The sequence below is a fragment of the Pituophis catenifer genome, unplaced genomic scaffold (genome assembly GCF_029215685.1).
Source record: "Pituophis catenifer annectens isolate HBS135680 unplaced genomic scaffold, rPitCat1.0.hap2 SCAF_2, whole genome shotgun sequence".
Taxonomy (NCBI): Eukaryota; Metazoa; Chordata; class Lepidosauria; order Squamata; family Colubridae; genus Pituophis; species Pituophis catenifer.
Genome location: NW_027256882.1, coordinates 277272292 through 277292222, shown reverse-complemented (window position 1 = coordinate 277292222; position 19931 = coordinate 277272292). Strand labels below are relative to the sequence as shown.

Below are 19931 nucleotides of genomic sequence, written 5' to 3'. Positions count from 1 at the left end.
AGGTAGGCCTTGTCAGAACTTGGAATGTTTAGATATGCAAATAGGACATTAATCAGAGAAAGGACATTGAACAACAGAATGGTGATAATGAAGGCTGACCTTCAGGGTTTATTCAAAGGTTCTTTTCCTTACGTCTGATTCAAGGGGGAAAGGACTTTATCTCTCTGTGAGAAATGCCACAATCTGCACCAATAGATCACATGATTTATGACTTTTCAATTTAAGGTCCTTCACTTATTATCTCAGTTCATGTTGCAAACAGGGTTGGGCAACTTTTTCAGATCAGCAATAGCCCTGCCAAAAATGCCTGCTGAAATCTCACAGACCCCTTCTCTGAGATCTTATCTGTTCTTTTCAAGAATGCAAAAACGTGGAGTTTTCACTTCAGATCTCTGTTAAAAAAAACCCCGAATCTTAAGAAAATTAAGCCAATGTTTACATTAAGAATGTTTACAATTTAAACTGTTTTATAGATGGTACTTTGGCAACACCTCGCTTATAACAAACAACCTCCTAAGATATGCCATGCTGCAGGGGTGGAAACTGAGAGAATTGGTGAAGTTATAAAACATGATTTATTAAAGCACAGCATCTGTCACTGGGGGTTTCCATGGGGGTAAAAAAAATCAGTATGGCCCTTGCGCAGAGTAATCACAGCACATGCCTTTTGTGTGTGTCAATGTCACATGCACACACAAAGGGATGGGACTTCAAGTGCACAATTGCAACTATCTCTTCTCAACTTTTTGAGTCCCTCCCTGTAGACACTGCTGTCCATCACCCTTTATTGCTGACTGGCTGGTAACCCAACACCTGGGTATTTATAGACATCGAAGCCTTTGTCTGACAGGGAGCCATTGAGAGGGGCCTTTCTTCCCCCTACTCCCATGTCCATCGTCCCTGCCCTCTCCCTTCCCCCTCCCATGCTCTCCTCTTTCCTGCTCTGTCTACGATCCTGGCACTTTGCCCCAAATCCATCAGGTGCTTCCCCATTGCTCCACTGGAGGAAGAATGTCACGGCTGCCTTTCCAGATGAAGCTGCGAAGGAACTGACATCACAAACAATTGATGCTATAGGACACTGCACTCACTCTCCTTAACAGCCCAGGTGTTCCAGAGTTATGCTGGAACACACACAGACACACCAGGGGTGTCCTACCCCCCACAGTATTTGTTTCCAGATAGTAAGTCATCCGTGTACCAAGTTTGGTTGAAATTGCTCAAGGTGTTCCAGAGTTATGCTGGAACATACATATATACATTCCTTTTTATATAGATAGATCCTGCTGGTTCCTGAAAGCTTTAGTTCCTTTATTGTCGGAATGAGTGCAGATTCTGTATCATTGCCTCAGAAAATTGTTGACTTAGACAGAAACTGATAAAAAGTTGAGTTAAGGAATACTGGTTGAAACACTACTGTGTGATTCACTCTGCTCACCCATTTTCATATTATTACTGATCTTTCTCACATATTTTAAAATTTCTTTCATTTGGATAGTTATTTTCCTTTAATCATATATGATCTGGGATGGAAAAAAATATAGTTTATTTGTCATCATTATCTTAAAATACCTTCCTCTATATCAGGGGTCCCCAACCCCCGGACCATGGCCCACTTCTGGGCCATGGCCTGTTTGGAACTGGGTCACATGCACACAGTTCAACTTGCATGAGTGGTGGGCTGGTGTGTGTGCCTGGTTTCCCTCTCCCCCCTCCCCCCCCAGCCGTGTTGCCAAGCCACAAAGATTGGTGACCACTGTATGATATTCATGCATACCTTGGTGGACAATCTTTTTCAATGCATTTTTTCTGTTTTGCCTTGGGTTGTGTTTCTGGGTCACAAAACAGGTTTTTCACCATACTCTTCCCCTTTTTCACACAATGGGCAATCTGTCGCTGAAACCCTACAAGAAAAATGAAAAAAAAAATTGAACTTCATCTTTAGATGTATCTTTAAGAAGATAAACATTTTGATTCATGGAGTAGCTCATATTAGACTTTATCACTGCTAAGAATCTGCTGAGTACACAGTTTTTTGCAGGAGAACATCCTGCCTGCCATTAACGCTACCTGCCATCACCAAATGTTCAAAACTGCCAAGAAAAGCTGGCAGATGCTAATCTCTGCTGTCTACAAAATGCAGACAGTAGATATTGGCATCTGCCAGTTTTTATTCTTTTTATTTATATTTTTTGAATGTCAAACTCCAGTGGACTTTACCTATATCATTGCAGAATTTGTGTGTCCCAGAGCATTTTAAAGAATAGAATAACAGAGTTGGAAAGGACTTTGGAAATCTCTAGTCCAAGCAGGAGACCTTATACCATTCTGGACAAATGGTTGTCTTCTTAAAAACCTCCAATGTTGGAGCACCTAATTGTTCTCTCAGGAAATTTCTCCTTACTTCTAGGTAGGTTCTCTCCTTGATTAGTTTCTGTCCATTGCTTTTTGTCCTGCTTTTTGGTGCTTTGGAGAATAGGTTGGCTCCCTCTTCTTTGTGGCAGCTCCTCAAATATTGGAACACTGCTTTTATGTCACCCCTGTAATGGTAGTTAATACTATAGTTTGGCATTCCAGCTAAAAAACTACTACTAATATGTCCCTATGTCATCCACATTATGGATTTTTCATTCAAATAGGAGAAGTTGCCAATATGAAAGGATCAGTGAGATGCTCTACAATGACTTCCCCCCCACAAATGATAGAGTGTAGGAATGCCCTGCTGTTGAGAAGTCCATGTAGGCACCTTTCTGCTAAAATCAGCCTTGGTTATATCTCAATACTATAACTACAGTTTTGTCCTTTGTTTATACTCATGCATTTGTTTCTGAAGGTTCCTGAATAAAGTCAAAGAGAAATGAAAAGAAAAATGAAAGTAAGAGAGGAAACAGAAGAACATAAACAAGTTGCCTTATAGATGCGTGGGACTTTAGTTCCTCAAAATACTCCTCTAGCCACGTTGACTGGGAAAATGCAGAACCAAAATACAACTCAATTTAGTCATCAGATTAGGCAAACCCACATTGATCCTCTTGGAATTTAACTTTACATTAATCAGTTTTCTGCATCTGTAAACTAATGACAATAGATATACGGTAAATATTAGAGGCACTTTTATCTCCTTTCTTATCTAAAGTATTTATGTACTCTATGTACAACAGGCCTGCTGTTGATTAGATTCATAATTTCGGTGCTTACAAATCCTTCTTCTTTCCTTCAGTTCAGTTCAGACCAGACCAGTACATAGAAACTGTTTTCAACAGGCTGAGTTGATAATAAGAATTACTCAAGAAGAATGGATAATTATCATAAATTAACTGACAAGTTTGAAATTCCCTTTCTACCTTAATCATTCCACAGAAGCAACTAGGGGTCACCTCCAGCAATTACTTGATAAATTATTATTAGTTTGAACAGAGCTGATATAAAGATGTCTATGTTTTGTTTTGTTTTTAAATGGGAAAAGATTGTTAATTGCACAGTGTGATTTCTGCATTAAATTAGGGCAAAACCCCCCACTGCTTTCATTACTTGGAATGGGAAAAATGCCATTGTTTGCCTGAGGTTTGACTAATTAATGATTAGTAGACACACAAAATAGTTTTCTGTATGCTGATTTTATTGGTGGCCTTTCAAAGGGCATATAAATTAACTATTAATATAATCACCAGTCTGAGGCAATTTACGTATACCCAAGTCGGTACATTGTTAGAACAATGAATGAGGAGACCAAAGCAGATGACGAGAGAGAGGAAAGGGACTTGGAAAATTGTGCTTTCTTACCATTGCCACAAGTTACACTGCAACTTGTCCACTTTCCATATTTCCAAACGTATTCAGGCTCCTCCACTTCATTTTCCAAACTTGAGCTTTTGCGGACAGTGTATTCATATTTTATTCCAGGGTTGTTTTCTTGAAAAAGGAGCTGAACAACATTTATTGTACATTTCAATCACAAAATATCAAACCAGAATACTCTCTACTCTTCTCTGTTTTTAGGACTACCAGATTGGGGCTCCAAAGATCCAGTAGGCCAAGAGTTACGCCACCCATGACACATCACAATCAAGGAAGCAAGAACCATCCAGGCCTTAAAAAACTGCTCTGGTGTAAGAATTAAAGGTAATGGATTAAACTTGAAAACTGCAGGAGTCACTGCAGTCCTCTACCAGTTTGGTAGAAATAATAAATACAAATGCCCATTGATGAAATCTCTTTGAATATTTTTAATCTCTTCCCACCAGGCTTCTTGCATGCTGGTATGAACTGTAGATATATTATAGTTATCTGCAGAGTATACTAAAAATGCCAAGCTGGTGGCCACAGCACTGTGATTGAAGCTCCAGCTATTTTTAATGCACACCACTTCAGTCCAGTGGTGAAATTCAATTTTTTTTTACTACCAGTTCTGTGGGCATGGCTTGGTGGGCGTGGTGTGGCTTGGTGGGTGTGGCAGGGGAAGGATACTGCAAAATCTCCATTTCCACCCCACTCCAGGGGAAGGATACTGCAAAATCCCCATTCCCTCCCCGCTCCAGGGGAAGGATACTGCAAAATCTCCATTCCCATCCCACTCCTGGGGAAAGGATATTGCAAAATCTCCATTTCCACCCGAGTCTGGGACCAGCCAGAGGTGGTATTTGCCAGTTCTCGGAACTACTCCCGCTACTGATTCCCCAGAACCTATCAGAACCTGCTGGATTTCACCCCTGCTTCAGATTCATTGTCATGGCTACCATCTTGACTAGTGTAGATGTAAATTGCTAACAATTTCCTTTCCCGTCTGTGGATTGTGTCTAGAGTTCCTCCTATCTTCTTCCCAGCCTTCTCACTATCTCTGGCAACAAGGTAGAATGACAGTTTTCTAATTTCTTTGCTTCCATTTATTTTTGCCTCCCTCCCAGATCTGGCAGCTGAAATATTTTGATGTGTTCAGTCAAAGAGATGGGAAACCTACAATCCTTTCCCTAAGGCCCCGGGAATGATAATCTAATTAAATCTGCCAGCCATATGCTCTACAGCTGCAAAATCTTCTTCTTGTCATTGTTGTTTTCCAAATAAGAAAAATGTGATCAATAAATACATCTAGGGCCGTGATGGCAAACCTATGGCATGTGTGCCACAGCTGGCATAGAGAGCCCTCTCTGCAGGCACGCCAGCTGTCGCCCCAGCCCAGTTCCACCGTGCATGCGTGCGCGCCTCCCACCAGCCTGCTGACCTTTTGGTCTCTGCCACGCATGCGTGGGTGGATGGGCGCATGCAGGGGACGCGCACACACATGGGCATGGCGCATGCACGGGGGTGCAGGTTGATGCAGGACTAACCCAAAACGAGGTGCAGGGGAGCCTCCCGCGGCACCCCCGCAGCCCATTTTGGTTTCCAGATTGGGCCTACAAAATCTCCTGCACCAACCTGGAAGCCAAAATGGGGCGTGGGGGGGGGGGGCGCATGCAGACCCATGCACAGGGTGCATATGCAGGGGTGCTCACATTGCATTTTGGGGGTTTGGGCACATGCTTGGGCACTCAGCACGAAAAAGGTTAACCATCACTGATCTAGGGCAGTCACAATTACATGACAGAATCAAATCTTTGGCTCTGGTGGTAGATTGAGAAGAATGACAGATTAGTAGGAGTAGACTGAGACAATCTAACCAGAAATTGACTAGGATTGTTTTCTAGAAAACCTTCTCAGCCCACATGTCTAGTCAAGGGGTGGGTAATTATGGCCTCTTTACAATCTGTGGACTTCAGATCTCATGCTCAGAAACTCTGGGAGTTGAAGTCAACAGGTCATAAACAGCCGATAGTTGTCCACCCTAGTCTAGTCTAAGGAGTAGTTAAGGTATTATGGGTGGACAATTTTTGCTAAGTCCCCAACGAAGAGAAAGCCTGATGCACCTTAATGGAAACACATTGGATCCAACGTGTTTATTTGCAGCAGCAAAAGCATGTGACATGAGAAAGGTTACAAATGTTGACCATTCCCTTTCTGTACTACATTCACAGTCTGCATCACACCCATCACGTGACACGCTGGCATACCTGCAGCCACAAGGATTCGTTTGTGGGCCCAGAAGCAGTGAGATTTTCCAAATCCCCTTTTCTTTCATACTGAAATATTGTTCCCGCCACTTTGTAATTTCCATTCCACTGAATAATAAACCCTCCGTTGAGATAATACTTCTGAGGGTCTTCGCTGCGAAGCGCAAGGAAATTGCCTGCTTCTGACACTTCGACCACTTTGATGTGCCTTGCGCCTTTGGGAATCAGGCCAATATCAACGTAACCTACGTGAGGAAGACAAAATGGATTTAAAAACATCTCCAGGTGTTCTTGAAGCCCAGCGGACATCATCGAGTGGTCCAAAATGTTGGGACTTGTAAGGTCCAAAAGACGATAAATAGCCTACCTTGGCTTAGAACAGAGGTGAGCAATATTGACCTCTAGCACTTTTAGTCCCATGTAGCAGTCCAGGATGTTTTTAACATATTAAAATATTAATTTTATTAATGAAATTTAATTGAAGAAACTCTTCACATCTTCTTTGTAATGGATGTATGTACACCTCTATGTAGATTTTTGGCCCAGAAATTTCTAACACATACATTAAAGGTCCTTCAAGTTTACCTTACAGGCAGTCATCCATTTGTTTAAGTTACAACAGCACTGAAAAAAGGTGACTTACAAGCAGTCCTCACACTTATCACCATCACAGTGTCCCTGTGATCAAAATTCAGACACTTGACCACTGACATGTATTTATGAAGGTTGCAGTGTCCTGGGATTGTTTGGTCTCCATTTGTGAGCTGGGCTTCTGACAAGCAAGGTAAATGGAGCAAGTTGGATTTGTTTAAAGACTGCAGCGATATGCTTAACAACCATGGCAAAAAAATGTCATAAAATTGGGCTGCATTGCTTAGTGAAGAAGGTTCCAGTCCAAACTATCATCCTAAATTGAGGACTATCAGTACAGAGTTTTATAGAACAATACTGGATATATTTCATTTCAAAACAGCTGTAAACCCACAGATAAAAGGTAATGGCGAGAACGACAAACTGAAGCTACATAACTTTTCTTTTCCCTTTTCCATAAGCACCAAACTAAAGTCTTACATAACTGTCAACAAAAGTGCATATAGTCAAGGCTATGGTTTTCCCAGTTGCAATGTATGGCTGTGAAAGTTGGACCATAAGAAAGGCTGAGCGCCAAAGAATTGAGGCCTTTGAACTATGATGCTGGAGAAGACTCCTGAGAGTCCCTTGGACTGCAAGGTGATCAAACTGGTCACTCCTAGAGGAGATCGACCCTGACTGCTCTTTAGAAGGCCAGATCCTGAAGATGAAACTGAAATACTTTGGCCACCTAATGAGAAGGAAGGACTCACTGAAGAAGAGCCTAATGCTGGGAAAGATTGAGGGCAAAAGAAGGGAACAACACAGAAAGAGATGGCTGGATGGAGTCACTGAAGCAGTAGGTGTGAGCTTAAATGGACTCCGGGGGATGGTAGAGGACAGGAAGGCCTGGAGGAACGCTGTCCATGGGCTTGCAATGGGTCGGACACGACTTTGCAACTAACAACAACAATAAACTTTGGAATAGTTAAACATTGGTGTTTGGTTATGGATAAGTATTCTCAGTGATGGGATTCAGCCAGTTCGCACCACTTTGGGAGAACCAGTTGTTAACTTTCTGAGCAGTTTGGTGAACTGGTTGTTGGAAGAAATAATTAAGGCGGAGAACCAGTTGTTAAATTATTTGAATCCCACCACTGAGTATTCTCCATGCTCTTTCCCCAAAAATGCCTTGTAGCAAAGCTTCTGTGCTTCCCTCATTTTCTCAAGGAGAAATTGATAGCTTTCATCAGACAGAAAAGAAACAATAGCTGAAAATATGGATAATTTCCCCAGCTGTACAACAAATTTCAGCTGGCATTCTGGATAAAGCTGCGATTCCTATTCATATCATCAAATGAAAACCATCCTATTTAATAGGGCTTGGATGAATAAGCCTAAAGAAAGGGTTGTTGGTACATTTTGACAATGCTTACAAAGATGACGGCAGCTAAATTAGTGATGGCTAAATATTAGGGACGAAATTGGGATATTCAAAGAAATGAGTGATATAATGAAATTTGGAGTATGGCAACAAATGATAAATTAACAACAGAAATTAAATTTAGAAAAGGGATGATCAAAGCAAACAATTATAATGAAATATGGGGGGATTTTATAAAATCAGTGTTGGTGGAAGGCAAAGGGAATAAACCTACTCAAGAATATACGTTGTTTTGGAGGGGATAAGGGCACAATTGGAATATATTGTATATCTTTTAGTTGTTATAGACAAAGAAATATAAGGGGAAAATATGGTCTCTGGGAAGTGGATGTGTAAAACTGTAATATTTGGTTTTTTTCCCTTTTCCCTTTTCTTTTTTTCTTTCTTTTTTTGTATTTAGATGTATCTGTACTATGTTTGTATTATTTGTATTTTTAAAAAAAAATTAAGAAAAAGACAATGCTTACAAAGACATCTTTCTTGGGTGGGATAGCAGGTATTGAAACTGTAATACATATCTTATGTTTAATTATGTAGCCCCTAATATATAAGGAACTAATTACTCTTAATATTTATCTATTGAATGGGATGACATCACTAATCTCATTTAATATTATAGGCAAGTTTGAAATCAAATTTAATGCAGGTGGCCTCAACTTATGGCCACAATGGAGCCCAAAATTTCTGTTGCTATGTGAGGCAGTTGTTAAGTGAGCTTTGCCCCATTTTATGACCTTGCTGGCCACAATCGTTAAGTGGATCACTGCAGTTGCTATTGGCACGTATCTGGTGAAAACCGATTCTGAAGGTTCCTGCGGTTTTCACCTACTGTATTTTTTGGACTATAAGACACACCGGTGTATAAGATGCACCAAGATTTCGAAGGGGTAAGTAAGAAAAAAAAGTGTTTGTCCTCCCCCAGCCCCCAGGACCATTCTGCAGGCCTCTCAAACCCTCTGCTGCCCTGTTTTCCACAAAAATGTGAAAACATTTTAAAAATGGGTGTGTTTGCCCTCCCCCAGCCCCCAGGAGCACTCTGCAGGCTCCCAAACCCTCTGCCATTTTTTTGCAAAAACGGGCCCATTTTTCGCAAAAATGGGATGAGCGGGGTGGGGCTTCAGAAGGCCAAAAATGGCTGTATTCGGTGTATAAGACGCACCAACATTTTCACCCTCTTTTATGGGGGAAAAAGTGTGTCTTATACTCCGAAAAATATAGTAATTAAAAGTAAAAGTTTGTCACTTTCTCAAAACAATCAGTCACGTGGTCCAATCACAGTGCATCTGGTTGCGTGGTGACATCACTCCGCCTTCCTCCGACCAGGTGTGAGAATGTCCTTGGTTCCCAAGAGAAAATATTTTGTTTTGGCTACAGAATCCCAACTATCTTGAATCCCCCCTCCCTATCCCTCAGCTCCAGTGTGGCAACACTGAAGCGGTTCAAAATGACTTCAGTCAGGATAGCTTCAGGGTTGACAGGCAGTTTATTAAGAGCTCTTATTGACCACTTGGGGACATTAATCCCAGTAGGCCCAGTGGCTTGTAATGAATACAGGTAGTCCTCAACTTACAACAGTTAACTTAGAGACCATTCAAAGTTACAGCAGCACTGAAAAAAGTGACTTGTGACCATTTTTCAGACTTATGACTGTTACACCATCCCCATGGTCACGTGATTTACATTCGGTTGCTTGACAGCTGCAACTCACATTTATGACGGTTTAAGTATCCCTGTGATGATGTGACCACCTTTTGCAACCTTCTGAAAAACAAAGTCAATGGGGAAACCAGATTCACTTAACAACCAGGTTAGTGATTTAACAACTGCAGTGATTCACTTAACAACTGTGACAAGAAAAGTCGTAAAAATGGGGCAAAACTCGCTTAACAACTTTTTCACTTAGCAGCATAAATTTTGGGCTCAACTGTGATCATAAGTAGAGGACTACCTGTAGTAGCTTGGTTGTTTAAATAATAATGAGATTTAGTACGGTTTAATAATAACAGTAAGATTATAGGACAAAATGTATGGACTTCAATTGTGGACTGGGAGTTCAAGTCCACATAGCTTACATCAGGAGTCGGCAACGTTAAATACTCAAAGAGCCATAAATATCCTAACCAGAAGCCCCCCATTCAATTCTGGAGCCGACCGGAAGTCTGGTTCCCCCACCATAGAGTCTCCTCCTAGCGCAGCGTCCCTTTTCCTCTACCTGTCCTAACCAAAAGCCCTATCAATTGTGGAGCCACAGCAGAAGGATGAAAGAGCCACATGCAGCTCCAGAGCTGCAGGTTGCTGACCCTTGGTTTAAATGTTCTGAGATTAAGAAGCATTGATTTAATTCAGGGTTTCTTAAGCTTGGCCACTTTAAGACACATGGACTTCAGCTCCCAGAATTCCCCAGCCAGTTTGGGATCTCTTGAATTTTTGAGGAAGTTTGATAGGGGTAATGGTTTTGGTTTTCTGTGGGAACAAGAGTGGGTGGAAAAGTGGTTTTGTTTTATGGCCTTGCTGTCAACAAGCTGTCAGCCTGAAGGAAAAACTGAATGTGATCACCTATGTATTTGCATTTCTTATGGAAATGTATGGGTGCTAAAAAATAAATAATACTTTTTAGTTTGATTTATATTTTAACAATTTCACATAAGAATGGGTACACTACACACCGTAATCCTCAACTCCAGGAAAATCTTGAAAAGGAAATAATTTGCATTGCTATTCAGTTTTGTCTGTTTGCATCATTAGATCATGTAGTTAATTTTTTTTATGGCTAATCTGAATTGATATTGCAATAAAGCATGTAACAGACATCGAGAGCTTCAGTCAAAACCCCAAAGAATATCCTCATTATTTTATTTTAATTATAATGAAATGTGATAACAAATAAATAATTGATCTATAGCTGTCTACATCTTTCCACCAAAGCATTTACATAATGTTGCCAGAACATAATAAAATATACATCCATTTGCCTCCCAAATTAGTGCTGGTCCAACATAGCAAATTATTTCAGTGGAATTTATTTTGTTGTCTCATCCAGGTTTCACAACACTTTGCCAGGGAAGGCAATAAAATATGCATGTAATCTTTCAAAAATGGTTTGAGGCTGAAACCTGAAATCTACTGGGACATACTAGCAATCAAACATGTCTAAGTCTGCACCAGCAAATTATGATATACATAAAATATTCTCAACCAAAGTCTCCATTTTTATGCTGTAATAGAATAATGAATAAAGATCTACTTTTTCAGGCTGTGCAGAAATTGAGACAAACCCTATCACCCATGAGCTATCCAGATGTAGCTATGCATGTAATTGTCTTCTACATAAATTAAACCACAATGCAATGTCACATTTTGCTTTTTAAAAAAATTAAAGAAAAATAGCACTTTTTGCAATGATGATGTAACTTTGAATGAAATGTACTGTTGTAAATCGAGGATTATCTGTATAGAACATGTTATTCTTTCAGTGGAGCTCATTTTGATCAGATCTGCTGTGTCCCACATACACACAGAACGTGTGTTTTTGTGTGCAGGTATGCATCACTTTGGCTGACCTTTGATCCCTCCCTCCTTCAGACAAGTATGAATAAAATTGCAGATCCAAATCTTATCACATTAAATGAAGCAGAACTGCTACTTGGAACATCGTACATCTTAAGAAGGTACTTGGTTGATACCTAGGACGCTGGCAACAACTTGTATCAACCATTAGCACCAGTCAATGGTATTTGTGATGCATTTTTGAATGTTCAGTTGACTGAGTTTCATGTTTAATGAATAAAGTAGTAGTAGTAGTAGTAGTAGTAGTAGTAGTAGTAGTAGTAGTAATAATAATAATAATAATAATAATAATAATAATAATAATAATAATAATAATAAACCAAGAATCTAATTGCAAAAGACCAGCAAAGAGAAACTGACAAATCCTCATCAAAAGAGAAAAGTAGTAATGCCAAAGACCCTCCATTTCTAAAAGCTAGTAATTATGGGCTATTTTTCCCTCTTGGAAGATAAATCCTAATCATAATTACGGGGCAGTAATAAAGCTTTGCTTAATTTAATGCACTTCATTTAATGTGATAAGATTTGGATCTGCAATTTTATTCATACTTGTCTGAATGCTTCCGTTCAATGCATTTCTTTGACTGCTTGGACTACTGGACCTTCAGAAATATTTCTAAATAAGCCGTTTATTTTGTAATTACTGTGCTTGGTTCACCAAATAGCACAGGGTCAAACGGTAGAGCCCTTTGCTCTAATTCTTTCAGCGTCTCCCATCATGCGTTCCACTCTTTCTCTAACTATAGAAAATCCACATGGTGGGGTGGGGGAGAATAAATGAAGATAGCTGCAAAATGCCTTTTGATTCATAGTTAGGAACCTACCGTTAAAAACATTGCTTCACATTTTCCAGCTTTTCATTCCCTCTGCACCTGCCGACTTTTAAAAAGTCAAAATAATATACAGGTAGTCCTCGACTTACAACAGTTTGTTTAGTGACAAAGTTACAATGACACTGAAAAATGTGGCTTACGACTGTTTTTCATAATTGTGACCTTTGCAGCATCCCCATGAACATATGGTCAGAATTCAGATGCTTGGCAATTGATTCGTATTTATGACCTTTGTTGTGTCCCAAGATCTTGTGATCATCTTTTGTGACCTTCTGACAAAAAAAAGTCAATGGGGAAGCCAGATTCACTTGAAAACCAGGTTACTAGTTTATCAGGTGCAGTGATTCACTTAACAACTGTGGCAAGAAGGGTCATAACATGGGTCAAAGCTCACTTAACAAATGTCTCACTTAACAACAGAAATTTTGGGTTCAATTGTTGTAAGTTGAGGACTACCGGTACCCAAGAGAGAAGGGCTTTACTTAGGACCCTTTAATTAGTCCAGATAAAAAGAATGCTTCTTCAGAATTTGAGAATTTTTCTAATGGGGCAACTCAGCTAGTATGGTTTCTGTCCCTTCTCATTTATTGGAATCCCTGCACTGCAAAGAAGTCTTTGGATCCATGTATTTATATGGACTATACCAGGTCCATACCAGGACTATACCGAAATGCTACCAGTTCGGGCCAGTTCACCTGAACTGGTAGTAAAAAATGCTACCAGTTCACCGAACCGGTAGTAAAAAAATGTAAAAAAAAGTTCCGGCAATCAGCTGAGCGAGGTGCAATCATCGGAACTTTTTTTTTTACTTTTTAAGCATTTTTAAACTACCGGTTGGGGTGAACAGGTAGTAAAAAAATGCTTTTAAAAAAGTAAAAGAAAGGCTCAGATGATCACGCAGCACAGCTGTGATCGTAGGAAGCTTTTTTTTTTTTTTTACACTTTTAAAGCATTTTTTACTACCTATTCGCCTGAACCAGTAGTAAAAATGCTTTAAAAAAGTTTTTAAAAGGTTCAGATGATTGCACGCCACAGCTGATTCCCCCTGTTGCGATATTTTCAGGATCAGACTCAATAAATCATTTGAAAATTAAGAGTTCAAATATATCTCTTTTTATTTACATAAGGCATTCTATATTCACTGAATATTCACAGATAGAAGCGAGGAAGGGATGTGTGCAGCTCCTTATATATACAATGGGTGGAGCTAGATATGGGAGTGGTGAAGTATGAATACATTAAGAAGTGAAGAATAAATTAACCCCTGATATCCTGTTCATATACTATTTACATAATGGAGGATAAGGCATTTACTTGTGACAAATCCCCCTCTAAATGCCGATTCGATATGCTACACCAATTACATTCAGATTCAGAACAATATAAAACATATAACTTAGAAGTCAAGTATTTATGTTGTTTAGACGGCAAAGGTTTTGTTAATATGTCAGCTATTTGTTCTGATGTTTCACAATGTACTGCTTTAATAAATCCATCCTGAGATAACTGTCTCACATGTTTAAATTTTATGTCTATATGTCTGGACCTTTGTCCAATGGCATCAGATCTAGATATTTCGATAGCGGCTTTGTTGTCTTCATGCATGATAAAAGGCAAAGTGGGTTTTTTCCAAATGTCTGAAAGTAAGTCATTAAACCATACAAGGTTATTTGCTGCTTTAGATAGACAAACATATTCTGCTTCTGTTGTTGAAGTGGCTACTAAATCTTGTTTGCCAGTGTACCAGTAAACTGGACAACCGTTAAGGAGGAATATATAACCAGATGTACTTTTTCTACATGAAGTATCGCCAGCCCAATCCGCATCGGCGTAACATGTGAGGATGGGCTCCTTGACATTATTAGGTTCCAATATCAAACAAAAATCTAAACTATTCTTTAAATATCTTAATATCCTTTTGACAGCTTCCCAATGGTACATTATTGGTTTGCTGACATGTCTGGACAATAAATTGAGGGGCAAAGCGATATCAGGTCTAGTCCAATTGGAGATGTAAAGAAGGGAACCTATGATTGATCTATAGAATGTATTATCTTTGAATTCAGGGGGTGATTCGTCTGCATTCCTTAGAAAGTCAGTTTGCATGGGAGTGTCACAGGGTTTAGCATCGCTTAAATTACATTTATTCAAGAGCTCTATGATCTTATCTCTCTGAGAAAGTTTGAATCCTCTTCTAGTTTTACTGATTTGAACACCAAGATACTTATTTACTTTGCCCAAAGATTTCAGTGAGAAATGTTCATTTAGCTTTGTTACAAATGTTTCTCTTCTTTCTTTATGTTTACCTATGTACAAAATGTCATCCACATAGATCAATACAAATTCTATGGAATCATCACTCTTTTTTTACAAAGAAACAGTTATCAGCAGTAGTAGCACTGAAATCCATAGTTTTAAGCACTTTTACTAAACAATCATACCATCGTTTACCAGATTGTTTCAACCCGTATAAACTTTTGTTTAATAACCAAGTCTCATTTTTGTTTGTGTATTGACTGTGAGGTGCTCTTACATATATTTCCTTATCTAATTTTGCGTGTAAATACGCAGTCTGTATGTCATATTGGAACACATCGAGATTGAGTGCTGATGCTATAACTAGAGCTGTTTTGATACTCTCAGTTCTTACTGTGGGGGAGTATGTGTCAGTATAATCCTCGGGATATTTCTGTGCATAACCTTGTGCAACTAATCTAGCTTTGTATAGAGTATTGCCTCCCTCTAAATTTTTAATTTTATATATCCACCTAGTGCCAATAATAGTTTTGTCTTTTGGTGCAATTGCAGGTGTAAATACATTCAACCCTCGTAAACTTTCCATCTCTTTGGTCATTGCTGATTCCCATTTTTCTTTTTCTTTAGGAGGAAGTTTTAACACTTCCTCATATGTATTAGGTGTTGTTGATTCTCCATCCATATGCATTATATAATCCTTGTATTTATTTGGCATTTGATTTCTGGTATTTCTGATTGTTTTTTCAGGCTTACTATCATTATCATGTAAATACCTTGCTTCCTTTTTTGTTAATGAGTCTGTCTTTATTTTATGTTGACTGTTTGTCCATGTTTTGGTTTTGTTTCTATGCTTGTTGTCATTGTGCTCTTCTATAGTTCTTTTCCCTTGGGGTTTGGTATCTGTGTTGGTGCTTGTGAATATTTCATTAAGATGTATTTTAGACCAGTTGGCCTGTTCATGGAACACAGCCGTTCTGGAAACTATAAATTTGTTATTATTATCGATGAATCTGTATCCTTTTGTACCTGTCTCGTATCCCATAAATCTAAGTCTTCTAGATACGTTCTCCCCTTTTCGCCTCAATTGTTTAGGTATGTGTACGTCTGCAGTGACTCCAAATATGTGCATGTGTGCTAATTTTGGTTTCCTATTATACATTACTTCATATGGTGTTTTATTTACAATGCTGGACCAAGTTCTATTTTGTGTGTAATTGGAATATTGTAGGGCTTCTGACCAGAATTGTTTGCTTAAGCCAGCATCTTCTAATGTGCATCTAATCATGGTTTGTAATGTTGAGTTCTTTCTCTCTGCCACTCCGTTCTGGAATGCGGAAAATGGGCTAGATGTGTAATGTAACATTCCTTTGTCCTTCAGCCATTGGGAAAATTCCTTAGACATGAATTCACATCCCCTATCTGTCATGATTTGCTTTATTTTTATATTGTGCTATGTTTCTATGCGTTTGTAAAACTCTTTAAATTTCTGAAAAGTTTCATCTTTATGTTTTAGTGTGTAAACAAATCCATAGCGACTATAATCATCCACAATGGTTAGAAAGTAACGTTTTTTATAAGTAATTGATGGTGTTAGTGGACCAACTAGGTCCATGTGTACCAAATCAAAAATTTTGTTGGTTGACCTTGTTGATTTTCTAGGTCTGGGACTAGTTTTAAGCTTTGTAGACTTACATACTGAGCATTCCAAATAGTTTTCACAATTTTTTATTTTAACACCTTCTGCGTGTTCAGTCATCTTTTGTACTACAGGAAAACTGGCATGTCCTAACTTCCTATGTAAAACATGAGCACACTCATTGTGAATTGGCTTACCTATTTTTGGTTTTTTTTTGTTATGTGTATCTTTGTGATTATGAGTTACTTTACATTCATCATTGTCACTGTTACTAATGTCTCCATTATCTATTTCAACACTATCTTCCATATTTGAATCAATGTTGTGTAACCATTTCTCTTTTGTTATTAAATAAGGTAGGCCTCCTTTGATTATTACTGTACCTATATCTATTTTATTTTTCTCCAATGTCGCTTTTCCCTTTGAAAACACAATGTTAATATCAGAATCTCTGCTTAGTTTTATGGCACTAAGTATGTTATGAGGTATTTCAGGTATTAGTAATACCCCCTCTATTTTTCCTAGGCCAGGTAAGCTATTCCCTCTACCTATTACTTGGACTTTTTCTTGGTTAGCTACCTTTATTACAAATTTATCCTCCACAAATGAAGACTGTTATTTGTAGTGTGATTAGTTGCTCCAGAATCAATAAGCCAATTATTATTCTCTAGTTGTTGTATGTTAGTGTTGTCTTGTTTGTTTAGTCCATTCAGTGAACCAGATTTTCTCTCCTTTGAATTATCTCTGCCCCCTCTATGTTCTTTATAATTGGGTGGACTTCTATATCTATGTCTATCAATGGAAGACTGTCTGTTGTTGTACTTATTTCTATACTCTGACCTATGTCTTTCTTTTGAAATTTTAGGGCAATCCCTCCTATTATGTTCTTTGGACCCACAATTGTGGCATCTAAATGTTTCATGATATCTTTCTTGAAAAGCTACCTTTCTATATAGTTTGTGTTCTATGTGATTGTTAGAGCGACTCCTCCTTAAATTGTCTTCAGCTATTAACTTATTGGATAGACTTTCTATGGATAAGTATCCTAGATTGATTGTGTCTAAATGTGACATATAATTATCCCATGATGGGTCAAGTGAGTTGATGATAACACTTTTCATCGTTTGATCTGAAATCACCTCCCCCCTTAAATGCAGTTCTGCTCTAATTTTGTTTAAAGATATTAAATGTTCACTTATGGTAACCCCTGGCTTTATCCTAGAAGAGAAGAAATCTTTAGACATTCTTGTGGTAGTAGCTACACTATCACTGTGAAACAAATTGAACATGCATTGAATAATTTCTGAGACAGTCAGATTTTGCTTAATGCTGTGATACATTGCAGGAGATACACTGGAAATTAATAAGAAAAATGCTCTATGGTGTAAGCAATCTAACTTTAGAGTCCAAGGTCTTTTTGGGGGATTAGTGATAAAAAACAGTAAGTTTTCCTTCATAAAGACAACCTGGAGCTGCTGATACCATTCTTGCAAATTAATGCCATCTATTCTCAGCTTTGGGAAGTCACTGGGTAAGTTTCCAACATTATTGGGTCCATTACTTACAACCGGGGGTAGTCCGTGGTCTCGTAAATGCTGGAAATTACAAAACGGCGTGGGAATGCTCGCAACGAGTCTGCACGATCCTCTCCGCGTCTCATGTCTTCCTGGGCCGTCCGCGTAGTCTTGCGCATGCGCGTTGCTCATTTCACTCCTGGAGTCGTCGTGAGAGGTTCTCGTCGCTGCGGCTCGTTCGCTCTGCTCTTCCTCAGATGAATCGGTCTCCGGCTCGATCTTGGGAGTCCTGATGATAGCGGTTGTTCGTTTTCTTCTGTTGAGAGCGCTGGTCCTTGGATCGGTCTGCGGTGTGGGGTGGTATTTGCAGGGCTCTCTGGGTTCAGGTGTCGGTGCTCTCGTCGTCTGGATGGAAGCGGGTAGATTTTGAGTCGTTGGCTTGCTTGCTTGCTTTCTGGTTGATTTTTTTGTAAACTTCAGTTTTGGTCCAAATGCAGCAAAAAGCGTTTTCATTGCTGACTTTATTTGTGTGTCTGTTGAATCACCTTCGCTTTCTGATTCTGATTCTTCTGAGGTATGTGATTTTTCTTTTTCATTTTCTTTATCTGGTAATGTCTTTCGCGCCAGAAATTTTGAATCAAGTTTTCTGATTGGCTCTGCTTCGCTCACCTTGGAGGTCTGTTGAAACCAAGATGGCTGCCATTCGAAATTTTGCGCGGGATCACCGTTTTTCTTCTTCACTGCGTTTTTGTCTGTAAGCGTATCACTCACTATTTTTGAATCTTTTGGCTTTTCAGTAGCGATGTGCTTCTCTCTCGCTGCTCCGCTGTTTTTTAGCATATCTTGGAGGTTCGCGATGAGGCTTTCATCGTTCTTTTGGCTTTTTAAAAGTTTTAATATCTCTGACCTGAGTTCGTTGTTTTCTATTTTGTTTTCCTCTTGGTCATCATTTTCATTTATTATTTCTTCGTCTTCTGTGGTGTATTCTTCAGATTCTCTCGAAATTGCATTTGTGAACTCTTCGATTATTTCTTGATCCGTTTCCATTTCTTTGCTGTATGCCCTGGTGTTGGGCCTATCTCTCTTAGACATATTTAAGTTTTTATTGAGTCAATTCAACCATCCTCTGCTACCAGCTTGTTGCGATATTTTCAGGATCAGACTCAATAAATCATTTGAGAATTAAGAGTTCAAATATATCTCTCTTTATTTACATAAGGCATTCTATATTCACTGAATATTCACAGATAGAAGCGAGGAAGGGATGTGTGCAGCTCCTTATATATACAATGGGTGGAGCTAGATATGGGAGTGGTGAAGTATGAATACATTAAGAAGTGAAGAATAAATTAACCCCTGATATCCTGTTCATATACTATTTACATAATGGAGGATAAGGCATTTACTTGTGACACCCCCCCCCCCAGCTATTCTACTTACCTTCCCAAGCCTCCTTTTGGTGCGAACTGCGCATGCAATCCTGATGCAGCCCTCAATGAAATTAAGTTTGAGACCCCTGATCTAATGTTTTTGAACATTAATGGTTTTCATGAAGAATACGAGTCTCTGATTGGAAAGATGGGGAGAAAAACAAATAGAAATACTACTTTCCTACCTTTCCTCTGGGCTGTTTTCAAGATTTGGACTAGTTGTTCATACTTTTCTGCAGAATATTTGAAATGGGTAAAGTGAATTGATAGTGTGAGGGAAAGTTTCTTTACCTAATCCTTCACTCTGATTGAATGTTATCTTCACTGTTTGGCAAGAAGATCCATCTCCTAAGCAAACTCCACACTGATCTTCAGTGGCATTGGAATTGATTTCATAATCACAGCCAACAGTCTAAAAGAAAAAGAGCCTTTTTCAGAATAAATGTTACATGCGTTTGTCAGGATTGATACATGCATTTTTTTCTTTAAAGTATCAATTACGTATAAATTAAAAATAACTTTACTCTTAACTTTACATCCTATTAACCCATAGAGCTCATATATATCCCAAAGGTACTTTTTCAAAAGGCAAATTGAACTTTTGAAAAAGCACTTTTGGGACAACCATTTTCCCGGA

General features: G+C 38.9%; 1 protein-coding gene across 1 annotated transcript in view; it reads right to left on the bottom strand.

Annotated features, from left to right (window-relative positions):
- The window catches only part of ADAMTS12 (ADAM metallopeptidase with thrombospondin type 1 motif 12), a 182725-nt gene that overhangs the window by 25914 nt on the left and 136880 nt on the right, over nt 1–19931 (bottom strand). Inside the window, exons 14-17 of the mRNA XM_070935961.1 lie at nt 19586–19706; nt 6045–6289; nt 3784–3925; nt 1778–1904 (exon numbers count right to left, since the gene is read on the bottom strand). Of these exons, the coding sequence (XP_070792062.1) occupies nt 1778–1904; nt 3784–3925; nt 6045–6289; nt 19586–19706 (635 nt within the window). The remainder of the gene's footprint in view (nt 1–1777; nt 1905–3783; nt 3926–6044; nt 6290–19585; nt 19707–19931) is intronic.